Here is a 13,745-nt window from a genome sequence, read left to right on the forward strand (position 1 = left end):
GATTATTCAACAGACGACAGGGTGTCCTGCTCGCTTGTGGGTGTAATACATTTTATCACCTAAACCAAGCAGTGATTAAAAACTAATGACAATCTCACACAGCCAGCATGTGACTTTGTAGGAAGAGAAGGAATATGGGTAAGGATCCCTTCACCTATGAGGCACCAGACTGAACTAGGACCAGACATACACAGCCAGTAAGAACAAGAAGTTGAAATAAGCCTCCCTGTGGCTTACCTGGAGTGATTTTTACCTTAGATTCCCAGATTGGCATGTTCATAGTATGTCTGTCCAGTGTACACTTTGCCCCCAGCATTACTCTTTCCTTTCACTCTATTATAAACACCCTGGCTAGTTAAAAGATGGGGGAGCTGAAAGCACACAATATCCAGTGTGCTTCAGAGGCAGTAACTGCCCAGACTCGACACTTTAAGGGCCTACATGCGCTTGGCATACCAAAAAGCACAAACTCACCTTGGTGTCATCACCAGGACTGCTGCTGCCAGCCCACCAGGCCCCTGGTGTACCCCACAGAGGTGGTACTGAAGCACTTGACCAGTACTAGCAGGCCCAAGTTGCACCAGGATGTCTTCCAGAACTAGAAATGCATTGGGCACAGCACTCCTAGCAGCATGCTTGTACAGGCTGCAAGAAGCCTAGTTTTACATTATTATCTACTTATTATAATAGCATCTACACAATCAGCCTGAAAGCTTGTGACATCATACATTATTTTATGGCACTGCATGCTTCCAGGCAGCCAGCGCCTGCAGGCGGAAGGTCACCCTGTCCCTGATGGCACTTCTTTATCACACATCATAGTCTCCAGCCGCTGTGCTACACAGAGCTATTTGCACAGAACTAACTTATACAGAACTCTATGCTCTCAAGTGAACAATTTCTTCTTCATTATTGCAGTCTCTGCTTCTTGAAGAATTTGCACAACAGCTCCACAGTAGTATTTTACTAGCCCACTTGGTCTCCTTGTGGCTAGCACCAACAATGAGAGGTTACTGTGTGTGGTCACCCCCATACAGTTTCAAATATTCTTTTTCTCCTGGACTACACTGGATTTACTTGAAGAAATACAGCCATGCTCACACTGAGCAGGCTTTCAGGATTTATAACCACCCTCAAGGCAGTACAGAATAAAGCAGCATTACAAAATGAGAAGGATGTACCATTGAGGAAAGTGTCCTGATCAGGAATGAAGAACGCTCCTGAGCACATTCCTGCCAGAAGCAGAAGCTTTAAAAACCAGAATCTGGATGAGAGAAAACAAAAGAAATCATCTGGTTACAATAGGAATTAGAGGTCTTCAGATCAAGTATTATGAAAAATGTCTAACCCAGCGAGACAAACAACCACCTTTGTTGATTGGCTGCTGTTCTTTGCCCTTGGCTGCTTTATACCCAACAAAAGCAGTGAAATCAACCTTTTTTTTCTCTTGCTTTTTGCCTCGTACTACACTCAATTGGAAAGTAAGCAACACAAATCTAAAAAAAGAGTGGAAATTAAACAAATACTCACCCATTATGAACATACGCTCGGCAGCTTTTGCTGTTGTTAATTTTGATGGTAAACAAGCAGAAGAAAAAGAAGAAACAGGCCATTCCAAAACAGACTTTGTACACCGCAGAGTATCCCACCAACTTCTCACACATCTCACCCGCCTGAATGCCCTTGCACATCTGTTCATAGAAGGGAAACTGGAAAATGAAACACATTACAAGCTGTTAGCACATAGAGCACCTCACAACTACACCTTCATAAACTGGCGCACCACTGACTTTTCACTTCTTCATTTAACACTGACAGCATTCGTTGATACCTTTTGCTGATACCCCTCAGCCTGGATTTGACAGTTCAAGGGATATAGGACAGTATAAAAGACAATTTAGAGCTTTCCAGGACCTCAACTGTCATCTACTTCCAGATGGGTTTGGTGTACAAGCCCACCTCACTTTCCTTCAGATGTTGGCCTTAGTCATCGCAATCCCTTAATACTTATTCACCCGCTGTGGGACCCTCTCTCTTCTTCCCATGTTTTACAACAACAGACTCTGTTTCAGTAATCCAGCTTACACAAAGCCATATTGGCATTTTCACCAGCCAAAGGGGCCACAAACAGGGGAGGAAGCTCTGCCTCATGCTGCCAGCACACCCAAGCAATATGGAAATAAGTTCCCTCTCTTGCATTACAGTTTCTGAAAGGGAGTTGTGCCAGTTACCCTGATTTTATGTTAAATTAACAGGGAGGAAAATTCCACTTTCTTCTTGACTGGTCAAATATTTGCTCTTGAGTCTTTGTGCTTGGCTGTAAGGGGAATGTAAACTGCCACACACTTTGGCCATGGTTTCACCAGGTAGACATGACTCTGAGTGCCCAGAAAGCAGGACTTTGTGGACAGGACTGACTCCTGTGTGGTGCCTTAGTGGAGATCAACCCCTGCCTTCTCACAGCCAAGGAGTTGTGCAGAAGTAGAAGCATTTAATTAGAAAACCACCAGCTATTTCAAAGGAAGAACGGCCTCTCTGTATGCACAAAGTGCTCAGCTACGGCTAGCAAGACAAATCAAGCAACCCATCAAAACCTTCAGAGCTGGTCACTGCTATCTGCATGGGTAACTGACAAAATCAGGAAACAACACCTGCTAGGACAAAACACTGTACAAATAAATCAAGCAGATGAAATGGGAATCAGATGTGGGAAGAATCAAGCCAGGATGATTTTCTGAGAGAAAGACATGCAAAGATTGTGGGTAACACCATCCTTGAACATTTCCAAGAAAGAAGTGCCCGTGTCTACTTCTTTCAGCAGACTAGTAAGCCTACAAAAACAGGACATGGAAGTACAAACAGGACTTAACAGAAAGGGATCAGGCAGCGTTCCCAGCTGGGTAGAGAGCCATCCAAAATGCAGGAAATATAAGATTAACACATAAGCTCTCACCTTCCAGCTGCAAGGCTTTCCACAATGCATGCTGCACAAGTTTCAATTGCATTCAGTAACCCAAAACAGTCAACACTCTTTTTAGCAATTTCCCCAAAGGAAGTATTTCAGTAGCTCAAGGCAACACATAGTTAAATTATTGCTAAGTGCAGCACAGGAAAGCCAAACCACGACACTGAGCTAATCCTAGGTGGGCTACAATCAGAAGGAGATGAAAAGCAGGTTTCGGCACAGCTGCCCAGCATTACAGAAATGAGTTCAAGCTGTGCCACCCTGAGAAGCTCTTTCAGAAACGACTCGAACAAGTAGCCAGGGCTTGAGAAATTACACAGTAAATAAGTATTTGTGGCACAACTCACATACAAAAAATTTAGAGGGCTAGTAAGAAAATGTGCGGGGCATCAGCAGTGCCTTTTCTTAAGTCTTGAAAAGCAATGAAACGACAAACTGGCTGAATGTGCCAGCATTCCAAATGAGCACATGGACTGAATGGAATAATTATGAGACCTATCAATACCACATCATTGCCAGGGCAAGCCAGGGGCCACAGCAACAACAGGGAAAGCAAGTGGGTTGATGGCTAACCTCACAATCCTTTGCTTGTAATTGCCATCCATCAGCATGGTACTGAACATTATTTCTGAGAAAAATCAAAGGTTTCTTTCTATATAGATGATCATACTGTTTATACAGAGTTTCTGTTAGATCTAGACTTGGTACCAAATAGCATTCTGAGTTTTAAAACAAGAAAAACACCAAGACGCTTGACTAATTAGCTAGTCAGTTAAAAACAGATCTCTAGGTAGCTATAAATAGCTTATTGCGTGGAATTCTACTGACGTCTTGATGGAATTCTTGACCCTCTATGTTTTTTTCTGTTTGTTGCAGTAATTTCCTTACAGATCAGGCTGAGAGAAAATGGATGGATTCACAAGAACAACAGCTTACTTTGCGCCTACACGAGCAACAAAGACCTCAACACTATGTAGGATGCACAACATTATATACTGATAAATGATGGCCAGGAACACCTCTGTGCAATTAAACATCTTTTTCAGAGACCAGTGATCCTGAAGTAACAAATCAAGAACAAAACCAAACACTTGGGGATCCTTGCAGATAATGAACATGAGTACACTGCTGGGGACAAAAGGGTTGATGTAATGAAAAGGGCATCTTTTCACAACAAGATGAAGTACTGCTGTGAACAACTTATAAAGCCTTACAGGTGTTCTTAATCACTGAAGGCTTAAAAAGACAATTCTTGTTTTGAAATTTTATCTCTGAAATACACTCAGCTGCAAGCAGCTTGTCCAACCAAGTTTTTAATTATGTTTTCCTTTCGCTGGATAGTTTTGCTGGCTATTGGAGGCATGGATTACTTAGCCAAGCTTGATGAAGTACCTACCTTCCTCCCTTTACAAGTACCATAAGCTAATTCCCTGGCCTCTGAGTAGGGGACATTGCAAAAACTCAGACTCTTCTTGGATAACTGCACGTATAGCTGCATGTGCTGCTTTGAAGAGAAGGCTGAGGTACTGAATAAGTTCTTTGCCTTGGTCTTCACTGGCAGCCAGGATTCCAGTATTTCTCATGTCCCTGAGCCCTGCAAACCTAAACCTCTAGGTGGGAACAGGGGTGGAAAATTCCCCCCCACATGAGGACAGAGCGAGTCTGAGACCACCTCATGAGACTGCATGTGTACAGGGCTATGGGGCTGGATGGCGTGCATCCCAGGGTTCTGAAGGAGCTGGCTGAGGTTGTTGCTGAGCCGCTCTCCATCATTTTTGAGAATTCGTGGCTGTCAGGTGAGGTCCTGGATGACTGGAGGAAGGGTCACGTCACTCCCATTTACAAGAAAGAGAGCAAGAAGAACTCAGGGAACTGCAGGCTGGTGAATCTCACCTCTGTGCCTTGGAAGATTATGGAACAGATCCTCCTGGATGACTTGCTTGATCACATGAGGAATCGGCACGGCACCAGGGGAAGGCCATGCTTAACCAATCTGGTGGCAATTGGTGGACAAGGGGAAGGTGACCAATATCATTCACCTGGACTTGAGCAAGGCCTTTAACATGGTCCCCCACCACATCCTTATCTCCAAATTGGAGGGATGTGGATTTGGTGGGTGGACCACCCGAGAGATAAGAAACTGGTTAAAAAGCCACAGACAGAGGGTGGTCATCAATGGCTCTATGTCCAGATGGAGGCTGGTAACGGGCAGCGTCCCCCAGGAGTCTGTCTTGGGACTTGTGCTCTTCAACATCTTTATCAATGACATCAACGATGGAATCGAGTGCACCCTCAGCAACTTTGCTGATGACACCAAGCTGAGTGGTGCAGTTGACATGGTGGAAGGAAGGGATGCCATGCAGAGGGACCTCAACAGGCTAGAAAGGTGGGCCAGGGCAAACCTGATGAGGTTCAACATGGCAAAGTGCAAGGTCTTACACTTGGGCCGAAGGAATCCCAGGCATCCATACAGACTGGACGAACAGTTCTTGAGAGCAGCCCTGTGGAGAAGGACCTGGGGTTGATCATCTTGATGGATGAAGAGCAACAGCTCGGAAAGCAAATGGTATCCTGAGCTCCATCAGAAGAGGGGTGGCCAGAAAGGACAGGGAGGTGATTGTCCCCCTCTACTCTGCTCTTGTGAGGCCTAATCTGCAGTGCTGTGTGATGGTCTGGAGCCCCCAGTACAAGAAAGACAGGGAGCTGTTGGAGAGGGTCCAGAGGAGAGCCACGAAGATGATCAGCAAACTGGAGCATCTCCCCTATGACGACAGGCTGAGGGAGCTGGGCTTGTCCAGCCTGGAGAAAAGAAGGCTGCGGGGTGACCTCATTGCAGCTTTTCAATACCTAAAGGGAAACTACCAACAGGAGAGGAATCAACCCTTTCAAAGGGTTGATAACAGCTGGACAAGGGGAAATGGTTTTAAGTTGAGGGAGGGAAGATTTAAGTTGGATGTCAGGGGAAGTTCTTTACAGAGAGAGTGGTGAGATGCTGGAACAGGCTGCCCAAGAGGCTGTGGATGCCCCGTCCCAACAGGTGTTCAAGGCCAGGTTGGAAGGGGCCCTGGGCAGCCTGGTCTAGCATTAAAAGTATTAAAAGTATTAAAATCTACTCTGCCCTGGTAAGACCTCATCTGGAGTACTGCATCCAGTTCTGGGCTCCCCAGTACAAAAAAGACAGGGATCTCTTGCAAAGAGTCCAGCGGAGGGCAACAAAGATGGTGAAGGGCCTGGAGCATCTCTCCTATGAAGAAAGGCTGAGTGAACTGGGTCTGTTCAGCCTTGAGAAAAGGAGACTGAGAGGGGACCTGATCCAGGTCTATAAATATCTGAGGTGTGGGGGGCAGAATGGCGAGGCCGGACTCTTTTCAGTGGTGAGTGGAGACAGGACAAGGGGAAACGGCCGGAAACTGCAGCATAGGAAGTTCTGCAGCAATGTGTGCAAGAGCTTCTTTACAGTGAGGTGACGGAGCACTGGAACAGGCTGCCCAGGGAGGTGGTGGAGTCTCCTTCTCTGGAGATGTTCAAGACCTGCCTGGATGCCTACCTGTGCGACCTGCTGTAGGGAACCTGCTTTGGCAGGGGGTTGGACTCGATGATCTCTGGAGGTCCCTTCCAACCCCTACAATTCTGTGATTCTGTGAAAAGGGGAGGTTGGTGGCCCTGCATGTGGCAGGGGGATTATAGATTCATGATCCTTGAGGTCCTTTCCAACCCTGGTCATTCTGTGATTCTGCGATGTACAAAGACATCGTTAAATTGGTAATTTTTTTAAGTGAATTGAAACCCTTTGAGACAATGGCAATGATTATGAGAAAAAGATTAGACTACTTGGAGCAGAAACATCTGAAGAACAAGTTCAGACTGCCCTGAATTTGCTTTCCTATCAGGTCAAGCTGCTGGCATCTTAACTAACTGTGATGTGGCAGCAAGCTGGTGTAGCTCTGCTTTGCCCAGGCTCAAGTCAGCTGCATTTGGGCCACCTCCAAGCCTGAACATATTTGTGCCCAACATCATGAGTGTGAGAATGTTGGGAACCCTTGGACATGTGAGAACAAAGGGCCTTAAGAGCCAAAGAAACCTGCAGTACATGCCTCCATCCAATAGAGGGAGAATGTGGCAGATGAAATTTGTTATGAAAATGGAGAAAGTATACAAGAAAATCTTTGTTAGTGGTGAAACTAAAGGAAAAAACACAGGTAAAATCCCTTGTCTTGAACAGGTGATATTTGGAGTGAAAAAAAACAAACAGTGTGATCAAAACATGCATAAGCTTGCCAGCTTAATACTTGTCAGAAATAGGCAACGGCAGCTTAATTTAAAAACTTGAGTTTGGTCGCAAATTTACATTTTAACAAACTGTAATGCAGTTATGCCTGGGGAAATGAGCCTGAAAATATGCTCTACCAGAATATGTAACCATTCAGAACTGAAATGCTTTGGCAATAATGAATTGGTTTTCGCAAACATTTGTTTTCCTGAAATCCTCCTTCTGACTCTTGTTTAATTATTTAAGAAGGACATGGGTACTTTCAGGATGAAACCAGTAGTTTTGAAACTGCTTTGACATTAAGAAATACATAAATTTTTTTAAAAATTAACAGTTTTTTGACAAACCAAACATTATCTCCTTTTGCATCAACCATCATTTCAAAGCCTATGAAATGCAAGGCCATGCTTCAACAGAATGTTTGCCAGTATAAAGCTATAGCTGGTTCTCACCAGAATAACTGGAAAAATATATACACGGATCACAGAAGCCTTCCTTCAAGTTGAGTCCTGCTTTGCTTCCTCTTGGACCAAAGTCAAATTTTAAAACCAACTTGTATAACTTTATTGTCACCAGGCGTTCCTGTCCTGTTCCTGTCCACATTGTTAAAGTTTTCACATCTTGATGCTGTATCCCACCTTTCACCTTGATACACACAACCTTGCTCCTTTGAAATCTATCCTACTTGCTACAGTTCAAACTATTCTCCACAGCAAACCACTCCCTCCCTATTTGTTTCACTCCCTATCCACTCCCTCACCATTGCTTCTTGCTTCCTCCCCAGAGATCAAAGATAAACACCATGGTTTCTCTGCACATTTTTCAGAATTTAACTCTTCCAGTCTCTCTCCCTTTGTGTCTCATGGGCACAGGAACAGATCAGATAAAAAGGAAGGATGAAAAGAACAGAGAAAAACATACCAAAAAGAAATCATGTATACTCTACTTGAGCAGGTTCCCAACGCTGGGCTGGCACCTGCAGAATTTGACAACTCAGGAACTAAAAATCCTGTCTGAAACATACATTGATAGACTGAAGGCATGACATTGGAGGCAAATGAATTATTTTAAAACAAACGTTTTTAAAAGTCTCTTTATGGTGTCCATAAAAGATGTACACTGCTGTTGTTTCCTCTCAAAATAACTTCAAAGATACAAAGGCTACTGGGCTACAATACTTTGAGATCTATTTCCGGCTTGGGAATTTGTAACCAACCAACAAAACAATCAAAATTTCTTCACTAACAAGCTGAGATTCCTTTCTCATAACATCAGTGCAACTATTAGATATCTAAACCGATAAAGGTGAGATTCCTTTCATGTAACATCAGTGTGATTATTTGATTTCTAAATTGGTAAAGCAGACTCATGGCTTCCTGGCAATGTGATGGCTTCATAAAGGACTGCACTGAAATTTTAAATATTTTTTAACAGAGAAAAATAAACAAATCTAGTTAAAATGAAATAAAATGATGTCCCTTTCATGAAAAAGAGCGCAAGGTCCTAAAAGCATTCTGCAAAGTATTTGCTTACAGACTGGCTTCAGGATTTAAGAATACTCTGTGATCCAGCCAAAAGCAAAGGAATCATTAAGTGCCCTGTGCTTTCAAAACACAGTTCATCTTTGGGAAGCCAAGACCAGTTTGTCTGGACAAATATTTTGAAGGTGCACTTTACTAGAACAGGCTTGAGTTAGTTTCAAGAGTCTGAACAGCCCAGAATTATTAAATTAGAGAGGAGAAAGACTACTTTCAGATGGTCAATTTCCTATTCAAAGTCATCAAGTGCTCTAAATTAAGATGGTAATTATCTTTCTACTTCACACTAACAGCTACTTTTCATGCCATTTCTTCCTACACTGAGCTTTAAAGACTACAAACTGGAAAAGGAATTTGGCAAGACTGAAAAGCACGCTGTTGAAGCCTGCTTGAATCACTTTTCTGTTGGACAGGGAGACAGTTTTCTTTATTAGGAATACAAACAGCATCAAAACCACACTACTCATGGAAAAGTGATTTTATGAAATTTGGATACCTATTAGCATATAATTTGTCTTCCATATGCTTCAGTTCCTTGGATTATTCACTTTATTGCCAATCTAAGCTTCCACTAAGTCAAAGTAAGTCCTGGCAAGAAACTTCAGCATCATGTTAAAAAGCTTTTGAGGTGCAGCTCACAGTCACATCTCAGTGTCTGTAGTAGGCACTCTTACAGATCTGACTGCAAGTTCTGGTGACCAGAGGTAAGAAGGCAGCATTGTGATAATCCAAGCAAAGCAATACTAAAGAAAGTTAGGACAAAATGTACAAAAAGGGCATAATGGGGTAAAGATCGCTGGCACCAAACCCTCAAGATAGCCGTATGTAATCCTGTTGTTTCACCTTTCTTTCAGTTAGAGGATGTTACCACCAGCTTCTGGCCCAGGCTGCCTCAGAGGGATGGTTTTCACGCTAACTAAAAGCCAGGGACAGAAGTTAAGTAGGGCACCAACTCAGACAACAGTCAGTAAAACAAGAAAATGACCATCACCATGCTCCCTCTGGGACTCTCTCTTTGGGAAAGAATATAGAGAACTAGATGCTCAGAGCAACTGAAGTACTCTGAATCTTCAGGGTGAGTACAGTGACAGCCTCAAAGCAGGCCTGAAGCTCAGGGCAGGAAAGTTTCAGTCCCACATTGCTTAATTTTTAAAATGTAAATGGTCCGGCCATTGTTTTTCTCTACTTAAAAACAGACTTATTTTCCTGTAGCTTGTAGAGTGAGAGAAAGAATTTATGCTACTAAGAGCAAATTAAGTGGCTTACGAAATGAAACCAAAGATGAAATACAACAGGTCTGGCATCTGATCTCAGGAAAGTTATATATTAGGATTCTGAAAGAAATTTGAATTTTATAATCTAGTTTTAGCCATAGCTCCTTTTATGCTTTTGAAGCTTTTTAATTAAAAAGACAATTAGAACTGAACAATGTCTGCTGTAGTTAGAGGCCATGTGAACATGATGAGTCAACACATGTGGAAGAAAATGCACTACACAGGATTTGCAGCATTGTGCTTTGTAGTAGTAGTGTGTCACATAACACAAAGGACACAGAATTAGTATTATAAACACAATTCTCAAAGTGCTGCTTTCTAGCTGCTTCTTCTACTACTTAGCAAGCTACCAAAGAAACTCAACATCAGACTAAAGCAATTTATTCTACTACAAGATGTGTTGAAACTACCTACACAGCAAACTTGGGATGAATTTATAGTAGTGGGTTTCCCTACAACAAAAGAGAAGGCAGGCCACTACTTCCACGATCCCTGACTCTTGCTGTTGTGAAATACACTCGGAGTGTATTGGTCTGGGTTTGGAAATGGGTGGGTAGAAAGAATGGACTGCCTTTTCTGAAAAGGAAGTGTTCTTTCATACAGGAGGAGAAAATAGAAAGATGGAGCTCCATTTCCCCTCAGAAGCAGTAGTGCATATCTTACTTACGTGTGTTTTCATTTCATTAGCTACTGTCGTCGACATCATGACACAGCAGATAATAGTCACCAGGATGAAGTAAAGAGCATACATGAAGCGGGTGCTTGTTGACTGCTTTATCTTGGGGCAGCATTTGCAGCACAAGGAACAAGCAGCAGTACCACAGCAGCAGGCCAACTGGAAAGGAAGACAAAAATCCAAGTCATTCCATTATCACCAGTATGTTTCTACTGCAACAGTCACATGGCAAAACTGGGAGACTTCCTACAAACTCCAGAATTTCTTTAGTCATCTTTTTTTAGCACATCAGTATTTAAGTAGAAGTAGCTTGCCCTCTATGTCAAATCCTTGGGCCCAAACACACCAGTTTCTAGCTTTCCCACATACAAAGGATGGGGGCGAGAAAGAATAACTTCTGATTTCTTCGCCTTACTCTCTGCTGTCTGTGCACACATCACAGTCTTGTCACATTCCACCAAGCAGAACAGGCACTGCAACAGTCAGCCTCTACTTCCTGCAGTACACAATTCCCCTTACACAAGAAACAAATCTGGAGAAGAAGAGCACAGACTCAAAATCTGTTTGCTTTTAACACATAGAACACAATGAATTTTGTAGCCAGGACAAGCTGGAGATGGGTTTTGTTTCACAAGAAGCTATACAGACTCTATAGCAGAGTCTGCAGTGATAGGCCAAGGGGCAATGATTTCAAACTTAAAGAGGGTAGATTTAGCTTGGATATAAGGAAAAAGTCTTTTACTGTGAGGGTGGTGAGGCACTGATTACCTACAGATGTGCTAGAAGCCCCTTCCCTAGAGACATCCAAGGTCAGGCTGAACCAGGCTCTGGACAACCTGATGTAACTGTAGGTGTCCCTGCTCACTGCAGGACTAGATGACCTCCAAAGGATGCTTCTAACTCTAAGGATTCTATGCTTTTCAGTTCACTGGAACCACACTGCCCTCTTAAAAGAAGTCTTATTCCTGGTAGACACATGGAATCATTATTCTGCTACAGGAATTTGTAAGCTACTGAAGATTTTAAGCAAATCTAGGTGGTGAAGAAAAGCTGCTTAAGGAACACCTTGGGGTGGTTGCACTTACAACTCTGTAAACAGGTAATAATTACAAAAACAAATAAGCAAAAATCACATTTACAGTTCTAAATACCCTCTGTAGTAGAGAAAGCTTTGAAATACTTTGCTTACTGCAAACAAAGCAAAAAAAAAAAAAAAAAAAAAAAAGGCTGAAAGACTGAAATGTAATGGCATAATCTTATACGGAAGAACTGAAGAAAGCCAGAGAAGAAATCCAAACTCACAGCTGGTCAGAAACGTTTTAGCAAAGATTAAATTAGTGATTTTCTTCTTTGCAAAAAGAAGAGATTAGAAGGAATGCATAACACAGCTACAAGTAAAACAAATACCAAGACAAATACCAAGTCTTACTTCAGCTAATATTGTCTGTAGTATTTAAATGCCATTGAGAGATGGAATTGTGTGTATGTTTTTATTTCCTTTCTTCCTGCAACTATATGAGCATCCAAGACAAAAACCTAAGGGATTCCAAAAAGCATAAAGAATAATTTCTTTATTCAGCAGAGGACAAGGCACAGAATAAGTCCTGTGAAGGATTTCACTTGGGGCTCATTATTTCCCTGCTGTTGACAGTATCATGAACTTCCAGATCAGCTGGATTCACCTTCTCTTCCTTCCACTTTAGGAGGTCATAGGTAAAACTACAAATGTATGTGTTATTTTTGTACATAAGGCAGCAGTGTCCTTGGCTGGGCCTTTCATTGCAACAGGCATCAGCTTCATACAGCCCCGTCCTTCTCTCAGCAGAAGCAACCACAGGAATTTCTGGACATCAGCAGGCACCCAGGCACAAGGAGCCTCTCTTCCAGGCCCTGCTGCAGATCCAAGCACCCCCACTTGCCTGCACTCCTGATTTGGGGCTGTTGGCAGCCAGAACTCAGTATAGGGACAAGCACTGGATGTGTCATGGGCTTAAGAATACCCAGAGTACTGTCCATTGGCACACGTGCCCTGCAGTTCCTCAGCCCTCTCATGGGATCACAGATGGCCAGAGGATCTCGCTGCTAGCTAGCAAGTAGCTGCAGACATGAGCCCTTGCCAGAGACTTCAAAATGCACTTATTTGTCATCAGGGTATGCTCTAAACAGCAAACGCTGCATTTGAGTTGTCCAGGCACACACACACACACAGACACACAGCCTTCCTCCTAGGACACATTCTCCTTCAGCAGTGAAGCCTGTCTGGCCCAGGAGCGGCAGGCGTCCCATGTGTTTGTTTGCAGACATGTGTCTCTCATGCGACCCCACAGTCTGGCTCCTAGACTGGTTGATCAGAGTATCTGATCATGGCAAAAAAGAAAGGTCTTTAAAAGACTTCCAGCTTGCTATTTCCTCATCACTACTATCAGTTGCAACACTCAAGCTCAGACTTCCTGTCCTCATCCCCATGCCTCACTCCACAGCAGCTGTGTGGCTCATACAGCAAAATGGGGACAGCACGACACATTCTGCCTTGCTCTGGGTTCACTGCTGCGCCTCACACCAGGGAAGACACAGCCTCCATGCAAGCAGCTTCTAGAACTGCCACTGCTGGGGCACAGAAATCCTCCCAATAACACATGAAACTTAAGCTGTGGGAAATAAGCAGAATGGGCTCATGTTGGCACCAAAGTTGTTAATTAAAAACACAATGTGCATAAGCACATCAGGCAAGTACATTTTGAGAAGACAATGCCAGCTGAGTGAAATTATCTTTTACTGCACCAACTGCAAATTCAAGAAATAACCACGCTATGGTGATCTATTTATTCAGCAAACAATTGGGAAAAAAAAGTACTTCAAAACAAAAATATATCTGAAAAACATAACCTATCCACCTCAAAATTATGAAGAAAAAAAGAAGAAAAAAATTAATACTGAAGGTTCTTTCAGTCTGTATCATTCAGATCCAAAGTATCTAGGAAGTATTTCAACTGCTGGCTGTACTCAGCATACCATTAAAAAC

At 43.0% G+C, this 13,745-nt stretch overlaps 1 protein-coding gene across 2 annotated transcripts in view; it reads right to left on the reverse strand.

Annotated features, from left to right (window-relative positions):
* SERINC5 (serine incorporator 5) overlaps window positions 1–13,745 on the reverse strand; it is a 44,252-nt gene that overhangs the window by 18,929 nt on the left and 11,578 nt on the right. Inside the window, exons 2-4 of one of the 2 annotated variants that reach the window (XM_052670269.1) lie at window positions 10,715–10,882; window positions 1,531–1,709; window positions 1,182–1,264 (exon numbers count right to left, since the gene is read on the reverse strand). In XM_052670269.1, the coding sequence (XP_052526229.1) occupies window positions 1,182–1,264; window positions 1,531–1,709; window positions 10,715–10,882 (430 nt within the window). Of the gene's footprint in view, window positions 1–1,181; window positions 1,265–1,530; window positions 1,710–2,953; window positions 3,136–10,714; window positions 10,883–13,745 lie in introns of those variants that run through there. The other variant, XM_052670270.1, reaches the window with a different exon arrangement.

Source organism: Tympanuchus pallidicinctus, unplaced genomic scaffold (assembly GCF_026119805.1).
Source record: "Tympanuchus pallidicinctus isolate F22 unplaced genomic scaffold, pur_lepc_1.0 scaffold9, whole genome shotgun sequence".
NCBI classification, from domain to species: domain Eukaryota; kingdom Metazoa; phylum Chordata; class Aves; order Galliformes; family Phasianidae; genus Tympanuchus; species Tympanuchus pallidicinctus.